General features: G+C 42.2%; 1 protein-coding gene across 1 annotated transcript in view; it reads right to left on the bottom strand.

Moving 5' to 3' along the window:
• cdh24b (cadherin 24, type 2b) overlaps positions 1-20,468 on the bottom strand; it is a 206,749-nt gene that overhangs the window by 76,570 nt on the left and 109,711 nt on the right. The window contains 2 exon segments of the mRNA XM_086074315.1: positions 7,659-7,778; positions 12,284-12,578. Coding sequence (XP_085930441.1) covers positions 7,659-7,778; positions 12,284-12,578 — 415 coding nt within the window.

Below are 20,468 nucleotides of genomic sequence, written 5' to 3'. Positions count from 1 at the left end.
TCTATTTAATGGCACTCACACAAAGTATGGACATGACATGAATGCAAAAAAATATACCTAAGACTTTGGTCTTTCATCTGGAATACATTTTGTTTCTATATGATGTATTGATTCCAAGAAATATATAAAAGTATAAAAAGTGATACAACGAGCCCCAGTCTCCCCGACACAGGGGAATATGTCAATTTGTGTGTGTATGATAGTGTGTATGTGTGTGGCAAGAGCAGGACTACGAGAAAGACAAATGTAGGAACTCTTGGCATTTTGGAGGGGTTGTCCAGCCACAGAATGTTTGCATGCTCACCTGGATTTGTATGTTGCTTTGGTTGTGTTTACCCACTCTTCCACAAGCTGTGTGTTTGTGTGTGCACATCACTCAGGACTAAATCCACTTGTTTGCATATACAATATGTGTTTTCACTTAACCATCTTGAGCAAACATGCTTTTCTGTTGCCCAAGTGCATTCGTCTTTTCATCTTTTGTGCATATTTTACACAAGCTGGGTCCCCTTCAAGAGCTCTATTGTAAATGGTTGTCAGTTGTGTATATTTCAGAGCAGCATTATCTGTTATATGGCTGGTGGTTGCTATATTGTATTTCTGAATGAATGTGTGGTATGTACAGTATGATGAGTGTGGATGTTCAGTGTGTAAAGTGCCTTGAGATTACTGTTGTTTAAAATGAATTTCATGGTTTTTATAAAGCAGCATATTAGATAGTTTTTTTTTTTCTTTTTTTCTTTTTAAGAGCTCAGTATTGTTCATTCGGAAATGTCATCATCATTGCTCTTTTTTTTTTTTTTTTTAAATATATATATATACATATATATATACATATACATATACACACACATACATATATATATATATATATATATATATATATATACATATATACATACATACATACATACATATTTTTTTTTTTTGTGTGTGTGGGTGAGTATGTGTATGTGCGTGCGTGCGTGCGTGCGTGCGTGCGTGTGTGTATTTGTTAGCTCACCAGAAAACCTATTAGAAAAAAAATCTCATACCGTTCACCTAAATCGAACACCAGGAGACCCGAGGGGACCGAAGAAAACCAAGGAAGGTGAAATCCAGCACCGACCAGACACTCCCCACCAGAACTCCTCCCCAGCCCAAGAAACATCCAGACCCCAACAAATCCAAAAAACATCAAATCAGGGAGGCCTCAAGAGACCAACGGAGAGACCGAGAAAAGGAAGGAAGGACAGACGAAGCCGCGTGAGATCCGCAGACACCAGCCTCCACCGATTCAATAACCTGAGGAGGAAACAGATTGTGTCTGAGTTTCGGTAGATGCTGGTGTGGTGGATCTGGCATGCATGAAAATCTCCACCAAAGAGGGGAGCCGTCGACCCCCGCCGGAACAGAGCAAGCGCAACACCTCAGGGCCCCCCAGGCCGCGGCAGCGCCAAAGGACGACCCCCGGGACCCACCAGGGCCACCGGCCGGAGAGCAAACCCAGGAGCAGGAGCGCCCCCCGCCCCAACACGGCCCGCGCCCCCGGCCCAACGCAGCAGGACGGGGCACTGCAGGCCCACCAGGCACCCCACCGGCCCCCAACCCCCGCCCCCCCCACGACCCCCCGCCCCCCATCCACCCCCGCCACCCACCCCAACCCAGCCCCAGCCGCCCCCAATCCCCCAGACACCCCCCACCCCCAGCACCCCCCCCGCAACCCCCACCACCGCCCCCCCCCCAACAAAGCCGCCCCCCCCCCGACCAACCGGCAGCCCCCCAACCCCCGACCCCCAGCCCCCGGGGACCACCCGCACCCAGGCACCGGCGCCGAAGAGGGGCCGGACAGCGGAGCGGAGAGGGCAGCCGCGCCCACCCCACCCCCCGCCGTGTGGAAGGACGGAACACCGGGGGCAGAAGGGGGAGATGGGGGCACCGGAGGGCGGCCGACACCCCCGAACCCCAGGCCCAGCGGGGGAAGGCCCCGGTCGTCACCCCAGCGTTCTTTGTGAAAATTAACCCCTGTTACTGAGTCCGCCAGCTCGCGGACTGGCGAACTCTACCCCTAAACCGTGAATGTGACCCCACCCAGTGTATATACAAGTGTGTGTGTGTGGTGCATTAAAATTAGGAGCAGGTGAACCGGAGCCGATGGAAATGATATTCCCACGCTCCGATCCACCCGCCACTCAAGCATGTTGCTGAGTGTATGTGGTGCATTAAAAAAAATAGATAGGGCGGGGGGGGGGGGGGGGTGGCGACACGGACAGGGGACCGCAGCACTGCTCTATACTGCGGCCCCCAACCGATGGCACCCCCACAAGCCCCCCCCCACCCACAAGTTGTGTGGTGTATTAAAATTGGAGGGGAGTTGTAGGGTGAAGACGGTGTTTCCACCCTACCCCACCCCCCAAAGTGTGTTATGTGCCCTATATGTCTATAAAAGTGTATTGTGCAAACCTAGTGTAGTGAGTTAAGAGGTGTGACCAGCGGGGCCCCCCCCAACCGGGCGGGGGCAGGAGGCGCACCGGCCCACCAAGCCCCCACCCACCCCACCAGGACCCCGGCGGGCATATGGGACCCGTCCGGCGGGGCGATAGGGCTCGCCCCCCGGATACTGGGTCCCGCCCGAGGTGTCAGGACGCCCACCGGAGCGGGGCGGGCACGACACCAAACCCCAGCCACCCCCGCCGGCCCCCATAGCACCGAGACCCGGGCCATGGATGGAGCCCCCGGCCCAGGGGAGGGGAAGGAAGGCGTACCGGGGAAGGGGAAGGGAGGAGGGAAGGGGACGACAAGAAGGGCAGGGGGCAGCGGCAGGGACGCAAGGAGAGGGGGAGAGGAGGAGGAAGGGCGACGAGGGAGAGGGGACAGGGAGGCGGAGGACGGGCGGGGAGAGGCGAGGAGGGAGAGGCAGCAAGGGGGAGGGGAGAGGGAACCACCGGGCACCCCGGCGGCCCACAGGCCCCGAACCGCGTCGCCGGGCCCAGAGCGACGGACCGCGCCGGAACGGCGCCGCCCCCGACACCAGGGAAAGCCCCGCAACGCAGCACCCCCCAAGAGACCCAGGGAACGGCCAAGACGCAGCCGCCACCCAGCAGCCAACAGAGGGGCAGACCCGCCCACTCCCCGCCAGGGGGGACAGCACCCACAGAATTAACCCACTGGCATGCCGTGAATCCGAATATCAACCCCTGGTGCCCATCGGAGGTGAATCCGCTCGATCCCGCTGGCAGCAGCCGGGTTCCTGACTATAGAAACACAACCATTAGTTACAAATTGCCTAATACAGAAACATCAATGCAAGTTATAACGCTGCTGTAGCTCTCGCTAACAGGCAGAATTAAAATCCAAGTTTAGGTTAAAAAATTCTATATACGTAGACCATGTTTCTTTAAATTTTGACATTTGGTTTTTATTTGAGGCAGATATTTTTTCCATTAAAATATGATTTATGAGGAGGTTAGACCATTGGTCGATATTCAAAGTTTGTTTATTTTTCCAGTTAACAAGAATTGTTTTTTTTGCGATAGTAAGGGCTACAAGTATAGATTGAAATTGTTTATGTGGTAAGTCAATTGTTGTTAAGTCACCTAGCAAACACAAGTTTGGAGAGAACGGTATCCTACAGTCCAAGACAGCGGAAAGTTTTTCTAAGACTTTAGTCCAGAAACACATAACCGGAGTACATAACCATAAAGCATGAAAATAAGTGTCTGTAGTGTTTTGTAAACACTGGAGACAAATGTCGGAGTCTGAGAGTCCCATTTTCTTCATCATATATTGAGTAATGTATGTTCTGTGAATAATTTTATATTGGATAAGTTGTAAATTTGTGTGTTTTGTCATTTTAAAAACATTTTCACAAACTTGAATCCAAAAGACAGATTCCGGAGCTATAGACAAGTCTGTTTCCCATTTTGAGATGGGTAAAGACGTTTTATCAGTATATGAAAGTAACTTATATATTTTTGAGAGTTTTTTTGTTGTTGTCGGAGAAAGCTTGGTAATATCTTTAGCTAAAACAGGCGGTTGGAGCGTACCCTGGAGTGTTGGAATTTGTTTCTTTGTCATACTTTTAACTTGCAAATAATGTAAAAAGTTTCCGTTTTTTATTTTATATTTTTGGAGCAAGGATGTATATGATATAAACATATTATCTGAGAAGAGATGGTGGAGATGTGTAATTCCTTTCTGCTCCCACACATTCAAATAAAACGATTGGTTGTTAATTTGAAAGTCGGGGTTATGCCATAGGGGAGAAAGCCCGCTGGGCTCCACTTTGGCTTTTGTCATTTCTAGTGCCTTCCACCAGGCAGTCAGGGTGGCGGAAATCATTGGATTTTTAAAGCAGTTATGGCGCTTAATCGATGTTGTAATAAAGAGTAAATCTAGGAGTCTGAGGTTATTACAATCCTTCTGTTCTAGTTCCAGCCAACAGTTAGTATCTCTATTGGGTTGTGCCCATAAAATAATATATTGTAGCTGGTTGGCTATATAATAGTGCATAAAATTTGGTGCCTCTAGACCTCCTTTGGATTTATTTTTCTGAAGAGTAGATAGACTAATCTTTGCTTCTTTTTTTTTCCAGTAAAATTTTGTAACGACAACAACTGGAACCAGTTAGCCGTAGGTTTAAATGGAATCATTGAGAAAAAATAGTTTATTTTGGGTAAAACTTTCATTTTAATAGTGGCTATTCGTCCTATTAGAGAAATAGGAAGATTATTCCAGCGCTCCAAGTCACTATAAATGCTATCCAGAAGTGGAGTGAAATTTAAATTAACTAAATCAGTTAATTTAGGTGAGATTTTTATGCCTAAGTATTTTAAATTACCTATAGGAAATGAGTAGTATGGGTCCTGGCTTGATATTAGATAGTTTTAATAAGCTGCTACTTGTGGTAGTATATTGTCGCCATCCTGTGAAAAACACGTATGTCCATTTTTACGTTTATGGGCTGAAACTGAATGCAGACATCCCAAAAATGTCAAATAAATAAATAAATACATAAATTAATTAATCAATCAATCAATCAATTAATTAATTAATTAATAAAAAAGTGTTTTTCTCAGGACATCGACGATATGTTAGTTTGTATAATTTGAAAAATAAAATTATATAAAAACTAGGGATGGGCAAGTACCAAAACCAGGTATTGTTACTGAGCCAATACCTAACCTTATTTCAAGGAATCAGTACACACGACAGTGGCCGATACCCATAACAACCACCCTCTTGTGCCCATTTTCCGATCAGGAACTACTGTATATAAATAAGAAAAATAGAAAATTTTAATTAATTTCATGCAGTTTCAAGGGGGAAAACGCTATATTATTAAAATCCTCTGGTTTGGGTATCGGTATTTGCTATAGATGACTGTTTGAGTTGAGTAGTAAGTACTGGTCTAAATAAAAAATCTTAATATATATATATACACTGTATATATAATCTGTCAAATGAAAACAACACAGACACATATTAACTTACTAATTAATATTCACAAAAACATGTCTAAGGTGTCCGTATTTATTTTTCAATATTTTTAAAGTGTGCTAATATAATGAGCACAAACCAGAATTAGCCATTCTTCACTTCACCGTGCAAAAAATAAGAATGTTGCTAACATGAGGACAACACTGGCATTGGTTCTATTCTTTTCATTTTAAGGTATTTTATTTATTTATTGATAAAACACTCTCTAGAATGTTCAGCAAAGACACTAAATACAGTGACAATCTCTCTAAGTTGGCAATACTGAAGACAAGTTGTTGCTCTTGTTGGCTTGCACGCATGTCCATCAGTATATACTTGAAATGTTATTTTGTCTTCATAAAAGTTGAGAATGCCTCTTGCTTGCACTTTTTTTTTTTAAGTTCATCCAATAGGTCATTTGTCGGGGGGAAAAATGAGCAACAAAAAACATCCTCTAGTGCTCATTATGCATGATCTTAAAAGGCAGGATTCTGAATTTTTGAATGATTGCCCTACCTAATCAGGATAAACGTTTCTGCCTTGAATGTCCTCAAACCTATTTACCACTCATTACATTTACACGCACACACAAAAACAACTACAGTATTGCGATAAATCAATTGAAAGCCAACTTTTAAAATGCTTGTAAACGCCTTACTCTTAAAGTTAATAATAAAGAATAATGCATAGGATTTATATAGCGCTTTTCTAGACACTCAAGGACGCTTTATAATGGAATAGATACATTATTCACGCGCTCACACACTCACACTGTGGAGGCGGTAAGCTACTTAAGTAGCCACAGCTGCTCCGTGGCAGACTGACGGAAGCGTGACTGCCAGTGTGCGCTTGTGGCCACTCCGACCAACATTTGCACCTTCCATACACCAGTGTGATTTGCACTGGAGGCAATGTGTGTTAAGTGCCTTGCCCAAGGGCACAACGACACATGACTTGGGGAGAGCGGGGCTCCAACAGCCGACCTTGTGGTTACTGAACGACCGTCTCTACACCCTGAGCCACGGCTGCCACGAGTTGGATTAACACCCCCAGCCTAATCGATTGGAAAGCTAATTCCTCAGGCATGTATGCACTTCCATCGATCAAACATCTGAGCCGGCTTTCTGCGCATGTTCCAGCCTCAGTAGCTGACTGCTACAACATTTACTGTAACTGAAGAAGAGGAAGCCTGGTGGCTATTTTTCTCGTCACAATTGAATAGAAAATGAAAAAAAAAACTGAAACAATACAGTATTTTGTTAGTCCGTGATCATCTATATGAAATGTGTTCATAGTTTTTATTTTAAAAATGTGTTATGTTATAAACAAAAATTGTATGAGGACTAAGAGTCATGGCAGATCTTCTTTGTTAAACATAGGGCATTTCAAGTTATTAATATAACCCTTTACTATATAACTTGTACCAGTTATCAAAAAATTGTGCACCACAATCTCTTCCTTGATGAAAAATCCACAGCAACACAGTAAATTATGTAGGATAAATGTGACTATTTAGAGTGGGACCAAATAGACTCAGTTTTAGAGTAGGCTAATATTTACACTTGGAAGAGAGTAAAATAAAGAATTGGGGGGCGGGGGGGAATAAAAGTCACACAAGGGTTGAGGAACGAACTCACAACCTTCAGTTTGGAAGACTGCAACACTACCACCTGAGCTATGCCCCTCCTACTGTTTTTATACTTATCTCCAAGAGGAGGCCAAAAACATTGTTGTTGGTCTCTTGGACTTAGGAAGACTCCAGCTGACACAAGGGATATGCTAATACACAGCACGTGTTGCATGGCTCAGGGAGTAGATTGGCTGTCTCCCAAGGTCGTGAGTTTGTTCCCCAACCCTTGAGTGACTTTTATTTATTAATTTCAAGAGTCAAATTTACCCTACATAATTTACTGTGATATGAGCTGTAAGGAGGATCGTCACCACTTAGCATTTACAGGCGGATGTAGTTTGGCCAAACAAATTGCATGCAAACAAGTGCACTGAAAATAGTAACGAGACCACACTTTGGCACCATTTCGATTAATTTGCATATGGAAATGTAGTCAGTGTCATCTGCTGCTGACACAGCAACAAGGCTAACTCAGGGCTGAATATTGTTCCACACATTTTGGCTCACAAGTGTTGTCCGAGCCGCAGATGGAAGCACACGCGCTCACACTCCTAGATAGAAACACACTCACCTGTCTGGGGATCAACAGAGAAGTACTGCTGGCCCTGCACCAGTGTGTACACTAGTCTGGCACTGTTCCCGTAAGTCGGGTCATCAGCATCTGTCGCTGTCACCTGGATTATTGAAGTGCCTGCAGGGGGGAGAGAGGTGGACGAGGAGGAGGAGTGGATGGTAGGAAGAGAGGAGAAAAACAGAGGGATTTGAGGTTGAGAAAAGTCAAAATAAAAAAGCCCTGGAGCCAAATTGGAAATATACAGCACCGATTTTGGTGTATTAGACAGCTTTAGACCCACACATCCTCTATACACCCTCTCCCACACATGCATTTGCTATCTTTTTCTACACGAACGTGCGACAAAAACTTTATTCACCTAATCTAAACACCCTCACAAACACACCCTCTCCCTGTGCTAGCGTTAATGTCCCCCACCCCCACCCCCACCCTCCGACTCCCACTGTCTCACTTCATTTCTCTTCATCTCCGTCTCCAATTTCTTTTTGCGCCCTTGTTCAGTCGGACCGTCTGCCGCTTTCACGGTCCCCCTCTTACTCCCCTAAATCTTCTTTCTACGGCTCACGGAGTGTCAATTTGGCAGCAGCATTCTTGAATTAGTTAGCAGGAAAAAATGGAAATAAACAAAACCCAGAAAGCATTTCAGACATTTTGCATTCATATAGAGCAGCACACACAAATTCTATATTTATATTTAGGAGCATACGAGTGTTTTTTTGTTTTGTTTTTTTCCTTGAGTCTCAAGCCAAACAATGTGGGAGGAAGAAGAGGATTTGTGAGACCAACTGCTACTTTATATCTGATTGAAGGCATAGTGGTATGAGCAAAAATAGAAGATGTGTGTGCATGTCCAAATTCACTGCAGTGTGACCCTGTAACCGATTTAATACATTTATTCCAGTTAAATTATATGAGTGTGTTAGTATCCATCCTAAACCAAATGTGATCTTTTACTTAACAAAAATATTCAGGCAGTTTGCCAAGACTAAAGGCTAGATTAAAAATATATAGATATCGACCGTTGTGAGGATAAGCGGTTCAAATAATGCATGGATGGATAGATGGATTTTAAACTATTAAATTTACGACATGCATTATTTAAAATATTACAAAGCAATTTTCCATTTAGAGAGCAAGAATGCTTCCTCGGAGTAGATATTTTTATTCAAAGGGAAGAATTGAGTTTAAATGTAGAGTAGAGCACATTTTGTACATACAGGTTCTCTGCAGCCATGCTCTGAATTACAATTCAAAAACAGTTCCTGACACTACAAATGTCTCTGCAATATAAGTGTAAAAATATCTTTCTATCTCTCACCAGGTCTCTTCATTTCTATTCCAAGCACGCCGGTCATAATTTACATGATCTTTTAGCAGCCATGGAAATATTAACAGGTCACTATTGCATGCATGCTGCTGTCGGTCCATTGAATGTGAAAGCATTTTTTTGTCTGCCGGGAGGCGAAGTTGCTACATCAATCAATGCATCTATAAATATGTAAGGTTAAGGTTAAAGAATCACTGATTGTCACACCCATCTAAGTGGGGTGAAATTCGTTCTCCGCATTTAACCGATCCACTGAGGAAGCGGTGAGCAACAGCAGGGGCTTGCGTTTGGGGATACTTTTTTGTGATCTATCTAGGGTAGTGCTTCTCAATAATTTTTTGTTTTTTGCAACATTTTACTCCTATTACTATAATTATTAGTTAAAAAAAATAATATATATATATATATATATATACAAAAACATTTATATATAACAAAAAAAAAAAAAAACATTTTGCGCCCGCTGCCCTATTTGAGGAGGACTGATTTAGGGTCATAGGTGAGCTGAAGTCTATCCCAACAGATTTGGGCAAGAGGAAACATTCAAACCAGTATAGCTTGAGACAAGATTCTAACCCATCACCACTTGACTTTGAGATTGACATGTTAACCAGTAACCAACACATCACCATTCTGGCAGTATCACTTCATTAAAAAAAATAATAATTTGAGCATGTAGTTTTACATGTATATATATGAATTATTGCAGTAATACTGACTTTGACAAAAAAAATGTTGAATTTAAAGCTGATGCTTCGCAATTTCCATTTGTTTTACCTCTATTGTAATGGTTACTAAACAATGAAATCCCCTTCATGGGAGTTGCGTTCCAGAACTAGTAAGTATTTTATCATAACACGTAGGATTTAAAGTCAAAACAACACAACAAAATGCCAGCAAACGGCGAAAACACTTTATATAAAATGAATAACACTTACCAAAAAAACATGAAATGCCGAGACTAAGAACCCGGGACCCGCGATCTAATATCCTGTGAAAGGGTAACAGCACAGATGAGCGTGTTGAGGGTTTTGTCTCACAGTTTTTGGTTTATATGCACAAGCACAACTCCTTGCAACAGGGGATTAACTGGAGCAGAATTATTATCAATTTGTTGAATATATTATTTGCCAGTGGGGTCAACGTAGGTCACAATTGTGACCAATGACATTGGTTTCTCCTTTCCTTTAAAAATAATTTCAGAGTTTCATAACGAGTAGAGAAAGTCCAGAGAGGTTCCGGCTGGTAGGAAACTGCAGAAGTATCAGTGGCCCATTATGCAGAACTTGAACATGAATAACTGTCAACTTTAATAGGCAGATTATGCGCATTGCAAAACTTCAATAAAAGTTGGAGATTTTGGGACAGTAAAAATCTGTCTGCACAGTTTGTATCATTATATCATGTGTGTTAAGTACTGTGTGAATCACACAGAAGCAAAATATAGTGAAGCACGGACACAATTGGTCAGCTGGTCTCTCAACGTAATCAACAATTTGTTTTCAATGAGTAGAGCGGGAAAGGTGTAACCTTGCTTGTCCAGATGGAACACTTGCTGATGGGTACACTTTCCGTAGAAGATGCATACATGATCAGAATTCTGAAAACAGGTATTCTGCTGTTTGGAGCAGATCAGTTTTCTGATTTTGTCATGTCTGGGAAGATCTGGTTTTGGTTGAGGGTCCCGATTGGTCCTGAGTGGGTTCCAGCCCTTCCAGGTGTGGCTAGTTACCCAATTAGTGTGGGTGTATTTAGTTCCCGGGTGGTGATCAGTCGGCGTGGGATCATTGCCGCTTGTCACGGTCACCCCCGGAGTTCTGTCTGTCATTTTGATTTTGTATCTTTCAGTTCGTTGTTTAGTTAGCATTAACCAGTACCCTGGTTAGTGTTTTCTGTAAAATAAAGCACGGCAGTTTCGCCCGCACTCCTGCAGTGGTTCTCCTGCCTCCCCTGCATTTTGGGTCCTCCACTTCACACGCCGACAGACACCACGCCGCTCCGTGACCACACCGTGACAGATTTATCATGTAGTTATATTTGATGTGGCAGGTGGTTAACACTCAGACTCAGGTAACAAGTGAACTCAATCGCAGGTTGAATGTGACTTGTAAGACACTATGCAAATTGGACACCAATGCGGAGTTGCCGGCTCGCCTCGAACAATTGCTTGCCAATTCGGCTAATTGCCTATTGAGAGCTCCAATGAAAGACTCAAGGCCGGCTGAAATTATTTGTGGCCTGTTCCTAAAACAATAGCTATGTTGGACTCTTTCTCCTGGATCTTGATCATGCCAAATGCTGAAGCTCCCTTAACTCTCTCACCCCCTGATTCTCCGGTGCTTTGTGTTCGTGTTTAGGAGCCAGCGAGGTTGTCTCCATGGTAATGAGACGATGTATTTTGGTCTGCCGGCTGGGACAGAGGACACAGTCTTACACACACACACTCGTGATCATGCAAAGCACTACACAACTATTATCAATGCCTGTCATCGGCTCCCCCTCCCCAACTCCTCTGTTGCAGCACAGACGCATTGGGAGGTGGGGAGCGCCGAAATGACTGCGTAATTCCACATGTAACTATTTGAGTGGCTGTTGTTGGGTATTCATGTGGCTGATCCTGAGGTTATTTGGGTTTTGTTTTCCAAATCCATACTGTGCTCCCCCGGTGTAAATAATTATGTGCCTGGTAAGGTTATGAAAAACAATTTTTAATTGATTGAAATAATGTACAGCATATCTTACTAATTATATACAGTGGTACCTTGACGATTTTTTAAAATTACAAGTGTTCGCTTGGTCTTTTTTTTTCTTTATTAGTTATCTAAGTATACAGGTAAATTCATTAAGTATATAAGTTAAAGGTTAAGCTACCACTGATTGCCACACCTACCTAAGGGGGGATTAATTCTCTGCATTTGGCCCATCCAATGAGGGACCGGTGAGAAGCAGGAGGGGCCACACTCTGGGATAATTTGGTGAAATAACCCTCCAATTCCAACCCAGAACGCTGAGTGTCTCATTTTTAATAGTCTTTGGAATTACCCAGCCAGGGATCGAATCCACAACCTCCCAGTTTCAGGGGGGACACTCTACCACTAGTTCACTGAGCTGGTATATAATAATCACAATATTGCAAAGTTTGACCATCTGCTGCAGTGCTGATACACCAAAAAAGTTGCTTTGAAATCCGAAGCACAAATAATTGCACACTATAACAAACTATTGTGCATGGTGCTGATCCTTTTTTCACTTTGACTCTTGATATGAATAAATGAAATACAAATGACAAAAGTACCTATATTTGCCATCTCAGGCACAGTGGCACTGTAGGGGCCTTCGTCAAAGACAGGTGGGTTGTCGTTGATGTCCTGCACCCGAATTATGAATTGTGAGGAGGGCTCGAGGGCACGGTCCGTCTGCCTGTCGGTGGCCGTGGCAATGAGACGGTACTCATCCTTCTCCTCGCGGTCCAGTGGCTTGGTGACGTGGATGTTGCCCGTCTTCTCATCGATCACAAAGACAGAGCCGGCGCCCTCGCCACGTAGGACATATTTTGTGCGGCCGTCATTCCTGTCCATGTCGGTGTGAAGCTAGGAGGGAGAGAATAGACAAGAAGGTAAAAATCAAGAATAAACAGTAGATTAAACACCCCATTCATCAGTTTTCTTTACACCTTATTCTGTTCCGGGTGGGGAAGTAACTGGACACCATCCCAGTTGACTGAGGCATGTGAATGACGACACTGCCAGTGATCTCAATTTAAAAATCATTCCGAAAAAAACAATCTGCGTATCCCCAGCAGACCTGCATAATATGCTGAATTCAAAAATATGCAAGCAGTAAAATAATTAGAGGTGTCAAAATTAGTACATTAATTTTGGGTTAATTTAAAGTTCCTCTTACGCCACTAATTTTTTAATGCGCGATTAATGCTTACTTGAAAAGCCTGTATTGGGGGAATTCCAGTCAACGCAGCAAACACGTCCACGTCAAAATTGAACAGTAATAAATTTAATAATAATGTCAAGTTGTATTGTTGTTGTATTTTACAATTTAAAAAATGTGCAGAACTTCACAAGTTACTTCATGTTAAAGATTAGATAGCTCTGAATGTTACAGTTTTTCTCTCTAGGTTTGGCACATTTCTTGAAACTGAGATGGCATTTTCAAAATACAATGGACAAATCCCAAAACTACTCTACAATTGGTCTCAACTGAATGGCAATTCTCATTGCTTTCATCAAATTGCAAATTGCCTCAGTGGATTTGTGCAAATAGTTGTGTACATTTAGCCTACAGTTAGCACAATGTGCCCACATTTAATAAATTTTCCAAATGGATAGATCTTTCTGATCGAACTGGATTAGTTGTTTTTCAGTCTAATGGCTGCCCTCTCCAAAACATGTCAGCGGGATACCAGTGTGTAAGTCATAATATGCAAAATCATCTGTTCAATTGTCAAAATTAATCAAGCATATCACAGGAGATCAGTGTGGAGGATGATTGAGACATTTTGACAATTTTTTGCCTAAAATATCAGCTGCGACGTGGATGAAAATCTTTGGCCAAACAAAGAGCAGCGTATGGATGGCCAAGAGGGGGAAGGTGACGATAGTGACTACACAGTAAATTCTATAGAGTAAATTTGACTCTATTTAGGTATAACTTTAGTTATTAGTTTTTCATGAATATACAGATTTCGGTTTACACTTTCGTTGCACTCTAATGTGTAAGTAACTTTGTGTCAATAAAAAGTGTTGCAATGTCCTTGACTATGAGTGGAGTATGTCAAACCGCAAACTTTGAAAACTGCTCTTGTAAAATAATTTACCCCCCTCCGTTTTTATATATAATTGTATTTTGTTAGCTGTTGTGAGAAAACATCGAATGATTTTGACTTGTGGTGCTCACAAAATGCCAAAGGGACAATGCATTTTGGGGGCACTGACTACTTGTATGCAAGGTTATTATTGTAAATGAAAACCAACGAAATAACGAAAACTAAAATTAGAAAACCATTTCCGTTAACGAAATAAAATAAAAACGAGCATGTTTTTTGAAAAACGATAACTAACCAAAACGGCATTGTCTGTTCACAAAACTATTGAATGAAATTTTGGGGGAAAAAAAGATTTTACTGTACATTTAGAACAAAATTTGTGATTAATCTTGAGTTAACTATTGAAGTCATGCGAGTAATTACTATTAAAAATTGTAATCGCCTGACACCCCTAAAAATCTTCAATTTCCCTCAAACACAATTTATTTGCATGACCATGCTCTTCTCTATGCTCATATAGTATAGAAGTTATAAAACACATTCCATTTAATCTCAGTCTTATTGACAACAGTCCCCTCTGAAAGCCTCTTGTCACATTCAAGCAGCTACTGAGAGTAGGAAATTACCAGCATACGCGCATGGAGAGTGCTCTGGCTGTTTAATGAAAACTCCAAATCAGAGGAATAATGAACAGTCGACCAATCAATTATTCCCTAACTAATAGGAATGTATGGGTATGAGTCCAGAATGCACAGTAGAGAGTCAAGCTGTATCGATCTCAGCCTTCTGTTGAGTTTTATTAGATTAACTCCTAGTGGGATGCGAGCGGAACGGAGCAGCCGGGGCGTCTGCTGATGGTAATATCAGGGAACAATCTCCCCTCAACAGCATCAAGCACATAGCACAAGATTCAATCACAACATGAGCACATTAGTTGCTTGAATGGCACCTGTGACCAAAATAATAAGAATGCACAATTCATCCCAACAGCTTATGTGAAACAGCAAATGCTACTGTATAAACTCAGGAAAGCAATGTTGCGTGGCAACAGCAAAGTACTTTGGCTAAAAAAACAAAAATGAGATTTGGCTACTGTGAATCAACATTTACTGTACTTTGAAAAGGGTTTATTCCCAACACTTTTTCAAAAAGCAAGCTGTTGAATGTAGAACTTAGTGGTGGTCAGGAGTTTTTTTTAAATGACTTATATTAAGATACAAATTTAAAAAAAAACAATGAGAAAGTATAATGTTCAACACAACAGTGATGAAGTAAAATGTCTTGCAAATACATGTCAGCTACTCTGTGTAGGATTTTGGTCAAATATATATTTACAATAGCCTTTATATGTGACCATTTATAACTCAAATATCTTCTGATTAGCAGATGCAACACCTTAGCTGTTCACAATGAGTAGCTACTCCTGCAAGCTTCTGGCCAATAGTTTTCATAACGAATTCAGGTTCGACTATCCCACCCTGTGCGGATGTGACTTCATGTGCATTGTCGTGTTAGCTCATTGTCTCACATCGTCACGACAAAAGATGGGAAGTAACAAAGTATTTGTACTTTACTTCGTTACTTTACTTGAGTAGTTTTTATCAGTACTTTGTACTTCCCTTAGTATTTATTTTTTAGACTATTTTTTACTTTTATCCATTACACTTTAACAGGAGTATCTGTAATTTTTACTTGATACATTTTCAAAACGAGGTAGTTACTTTTTTTTTTTTTATGCGTGAACGATTCAAATACTTGGCCTGGAAAAAATCATATGAAGCATTACACGCATCCTACCTTGTGATTGTGATCGTGATTGTGATCACATGACGTGCAAATGGCTAGATTAGAACAACCCCGTAAATATGAGGGCAATGCCCGCCGCCACTGCAAAAGATAATTATTTGAACTTGATAAGAAAAACGCTGTTCTTTGTACGATCGTATCCGAGGGTGAAAAGTAAAGCGGACGGTGATGTTTATCAAGAAAGGAACGCCAAGAATGGTTGAAATGGATGAAAATGGATGAAAAAGAATGATGTTATGGAGAAAAGACATTTCAGCTCATAGCGTTCTAGTTCAAGCTAAATGTTGCCTTATTTTACTCTGTGACGAAAGCCTTTTGTAGCTACAGCATGCTATCGGAATGTGAAGGCTACTATGCCGAGAACATTCACTTCCCTATCAAACTTTTCTTACCTCTGTAAACATAGCTGATTGGTTATGACGATCGCAGCCTCTGCGCTGCGTCTTCACTAATAAAGTTGCACTCATACTAGTGCCTGCAGCTTGTACATAAAGAAGGGAGTGCGCACTGCGCAGTTTTATTTTTCGGCCACACGTGGCAGTAGAGACTTGAAGTTCAATTTCCGCCACTGAACAACAGATTTTAGTCTTCCTGGGCAATCAACAAAGGTTAAATATGGAGCAACTGAAGATGGTTGACCTTGTTTTGTGGCCTAATGTCGAGCTTTTTCTTTTTGTTGATGTACCATTTTGGTAACAGAGGATATTCCCAGCTGACAACCCCTCAGTGGATACCCCCACCAATTTATTACGAAATAGTTCATAATTTTCCATCAAGAGTGACGAATAAGACCTTTGGATTAAAGATTGGACATTGTTCTCTTGTGGATTACAGTAACCTGTTTTTTGTTTTCACAGTAACATACACTATCAATACATGTTATTTATGTAGCCATTATTTAAATTAACACTTACAAGTCTATCAATCCATCCTGTGTGCTTATCTGTACTATCAGAAGTCACCCGCTAGCCAAAGATGACAAATTTCAGCCTTCTATAGCTTCTAAAGGTAAATATAAAACAATGTTCTCCTCTAATATGTAACGTTCTAATTCCTCTTGTTTAAAAAATGAATAATAACATAGCATTTTAGAAAAAAACTTCAATATATATCAAAATTTGATATTCATTGAATAAACACAAAACAGCAAATAAAGTAGAAATCCTAACTTAGAACCACCATTGAACAATAAAACAGCATACAATAAGTCATTTATAAGTTTATGAAGAGAACAGATAGATCCACCTGTGCCCACTTTTCCAAATAGGTCATTTTTGCCCAAAACAGTCGTCACTGCATTTCAGGCAGCAACTCTGTCGGGTGCGTCAGACATTCTGTCCCTGCTGACTATGTGCTGACTAATAATCTACTTTCTAAATGTGGGTCTTATCATCGCTGCTATGTTTACTGAAGCCCACACGACACCTACATCAATCGAATATTTATGGCAGAGATTCTGTTGTAGACAGCTTGCACTGAAACATGTCATCCCCATGAATGATCATATTTCACGTCAGCATTCACATACGCATGTGAGCCATTTATAGCAAGACAGAAGAAGAATTGTTGGAAAGACCACAAGTTCTCTCCAACGCCCAACGCAGAGTATCAATCTAAAAATGTACCTATGCAGTACTCATATGAGCAACAAGTGAAAGTTTGTAGCTTGTTCTTCAATTTAAAAATGGCCACATTAGCCCCGGGTAAGTAATTTTTCCAGGTAGGCTCAACATGGAATAGCCCTGAAAAGATGACGTACTGTAATTGATTGTTGAATTCTTCAAATGGAATGTGTGTACTTGCCCATTTGTTTTGGACTCAATCCCTCATAATCATCAATTAGCACCTTTGCCCAATCACTTCCTGGGTCTACAATGGCTATTTCCCCTCAACACCAGCCAATGGCCCGTGACAGCACCTTGTCAGTAAAAGCTATTGTCCAATCTCTCTTTTCTTCGCCTTGTTCCCCATCAGTGAAAATCAACAGAAGTTCTGGTGCAGAATCAATCTCTCACACTACCCTTTTTTTCATTCAATGGCAGTATTGCATCAACATTTGTTTGTACAAACTCACTTACACTAAAATCTAGAGGTATCTAGAGGCCTATTATGAATTGAACAACAAATTTTGAATTACACAATGAAATGAAGTCTAAAACAGGAGAACGTTACAAAAGTGACCTTATTGTTGAGAGATCCAAGTCAACATAACTGTCATTGTGCATGTTAAACATTGTGCATGTTAATCGCAATTAGACTGGTAAAAACAAAACTATATTGATATAGCACATTTCATACACAAGGTAACTCAATGTGCTAAAGAAAAAAAGGTCATGGCACCAATTGAGAAATTCTGAAGGGACATTTCACCGGTTCTTTTATAATTAATGCTCTCTATACTAATAATAACAACGATATCACTGCATATTCTCAGCTGAACTATTTACTGGACGCCAGAAAGATCGAGTATGCAGCTGTAGAACCTTTTTTGCTGAATGCGGAAAAAACGTCTAATCTGTCCAAAAATAATTTCTACTCTTACACTTAGTCTTGGCTGCCCACCCACATGAGGGAGAGTGGCTCAGCTTAGCCCATGTCACAATGTGTGACCCAATTGTCTTTACTGGATTTAACTTGATATACTGTATGGGCCAGAGTGCAGATGGATGGTAAGATGCCGAGTCAAGAGGACGGGTCACTGCAACACAACGGCCTAGGTCATGTCACCTATCGAATTATTAAAAGGCCTAAGCTAACGCCCACTTGTGCAGGTAAATATGCAACCTTAAGGTCCCTTTAAAACATGTTTTGAAAATGTTTTCATTGACACATATTTTAGTTTTCCATCATTCTCCATCTTATGATGTGACCAAAAACACTAGGGCAATGGACCGACCACAACCTCCTGGGAAGCCTGCTTTCTCTCGCCTTTGAATGAAGAGCCATTAACAATCAAAGCCTTAACAGCCCTGCTGCTTAACGACGGGACTTAATGAGCTTCTTAATGAAGCCCAGCATCATTACCAGAGTGAGTGGTGGCAGTTGTGATCGAAAGGTTTCCTCAAATTCATTCTACAGCAGGGGAAGCTTCTGCTTCAAATCTATTTAACACTGACCTCTCAGCATTGTCTATGCCCCAAAGATTAATACAAAGCAATAAAAACAAAAAATATTTTGCGGGTTTGAGTCTTGGCTTCCTGTTTGGGCTTTACATGAGTTAAAGATGTCCTAAGGTGAGCTTTGCAGTGACAACAACCATCCTATGGATGCCCTCATACTGTATCAAAATAATTGTTTGCAAAATTCTGCCTTATTCTACAAACACAAGATTATCTACTGTTAGCCCAGTTTCAAACAGGCAAATTTTGATGGGCGTGGCCAAAACTTGTCTGATTCCAAGCGCTTCTGTTTACAAAATCAGTTGGTCGTAGCCAAAGCTTAGCTGCACCACCTGCTTAAGTCTACACACTGTCTTTCATGTCTGCACCTGAAGAAATATTGATATACATGCTTTTTTGCTCTTTAGTTTCAATAGATGATCACCAAATGCCCCCTTTATGTAAAAAATGCCATTACAACAGGCATAATTCATTACATTATTCTCTGTCTCGCAAACTCGGTTGCCGCTTCCCACACGGTCGTTCTTCCACGGAGTCTGCCGGCTCGCAGAAGCAGCGAGGCAGGACCAGGTCGGGCGGCGGTGGACCTTTCCGAGAGAAAGAGCGGAGGTCCCCGCTCGGCCGGCGGTGAGACCAACTGGTCCCCGGTCTCTCTTGCGAAAGTCCCCCGACAGCGGGGCAGCACAAGGCATGTCTCGCTGCCAAGCGGCTTCCGCAAGCCAGTGGCAGGCAGCGTAGCCTGGATGCCGAATGGCTTCTGCTAGCTGGTGGCGGCTTCCGCGATACGGCGGCGCAGGGCCTGCCTGGATGCCAAACGGCTTCTGCGAGCCGTCTGCGGCTTCCGATGCGGAACAGCTTCCGCAAGCCGGTAGCGTGGGGGCAGCTTCCGCGAGCTGGCAGCGCAGGGCCCGCCTCGCTGCCGAGCGGCTTCTGCGAGCCAGCGAGCAGAAACCATCCATTCCCTGCACTCTCGTGAAGGTCCACTGCCGCTCGCAGTGCCAACCAGTTGCTGCGAGTATGATCAGGGTTGGGAAATTGAGGTCCAGAAAGTAAAAACCCTGCCACAGATTGGCTTTTGCCACAGGTGCTTCTACTTAACTGGGAGGTAAACAAGCTCATAGAAGCACCTGTGCACAGAGTGTGACATACCTTAATTAGCATTTGTACCATATTAGTTTTACATAAAATAATTGAAGCACCTGTGGCTAAAGTCAAACAGTTTCACGGTTTGTTCTGTCTAGACCTGGATTTCTCAACCCTGATTATAATGAAGGTGGGGGGGAACGGTTCAAAATTGTGAGGGTGGAATTTGCGCTGAGCTAGTGACGTATAAAACCGAAAACCGATCTGCTGAAACAGCTTGTTTGAGAGTGCTGTTTGAGCTCTGTTGACACAAACTGCCATAGACAAGGGAAACATGGGTTATTTTCGGGATGGCGTGGCGTGGTAAGGTTGTGGGTTCAAGCCTCACCACTGTTAGCCATGTCGAAGTGTCCTTGAGCAAGACACCGAACCCCGATTTGCTCCCAGTGGACCTGGCAGTGCCTTGCATGGCAGCAGTCGACCACTGGTGTATGAGTGTGTTAGTGTGAATGTGAGGCTTAATTGTAAAGCACTTTGGGCACCATATGGTATCGTTAAAGCACTATATAAATGCAGTCCATTTACCATTCCTCACAACTCTGTGGACTTAGTCAGGGTGGGGGAATGCATATTATGATTAAAAACCTCAAAAAATTGCAATTTTAATTTCAGGTCCCCTTTAAAATACTTTG

Source organism: Leptonotus elevatus, chromosome 1 (assembly GCF_054856555.1).
Source record: "Leptonotus elevatus isolate MCC_2025b chromosome 1, RoL_Lele_1.0, whole genome shotgun sequence".
NCBI classification, from domain to species: Eukaryota; Metazoa; Chordata; class Actinopteri; order Syngnathiformes; family Syngnathidae; genus Leptonotus; species Leptonotus elevatus.
The sequence above is the reverse complement of the archived record's forward strand: the minus strand, read 5'-3'. Positions and strand labels throughout refer to the sequence as shown.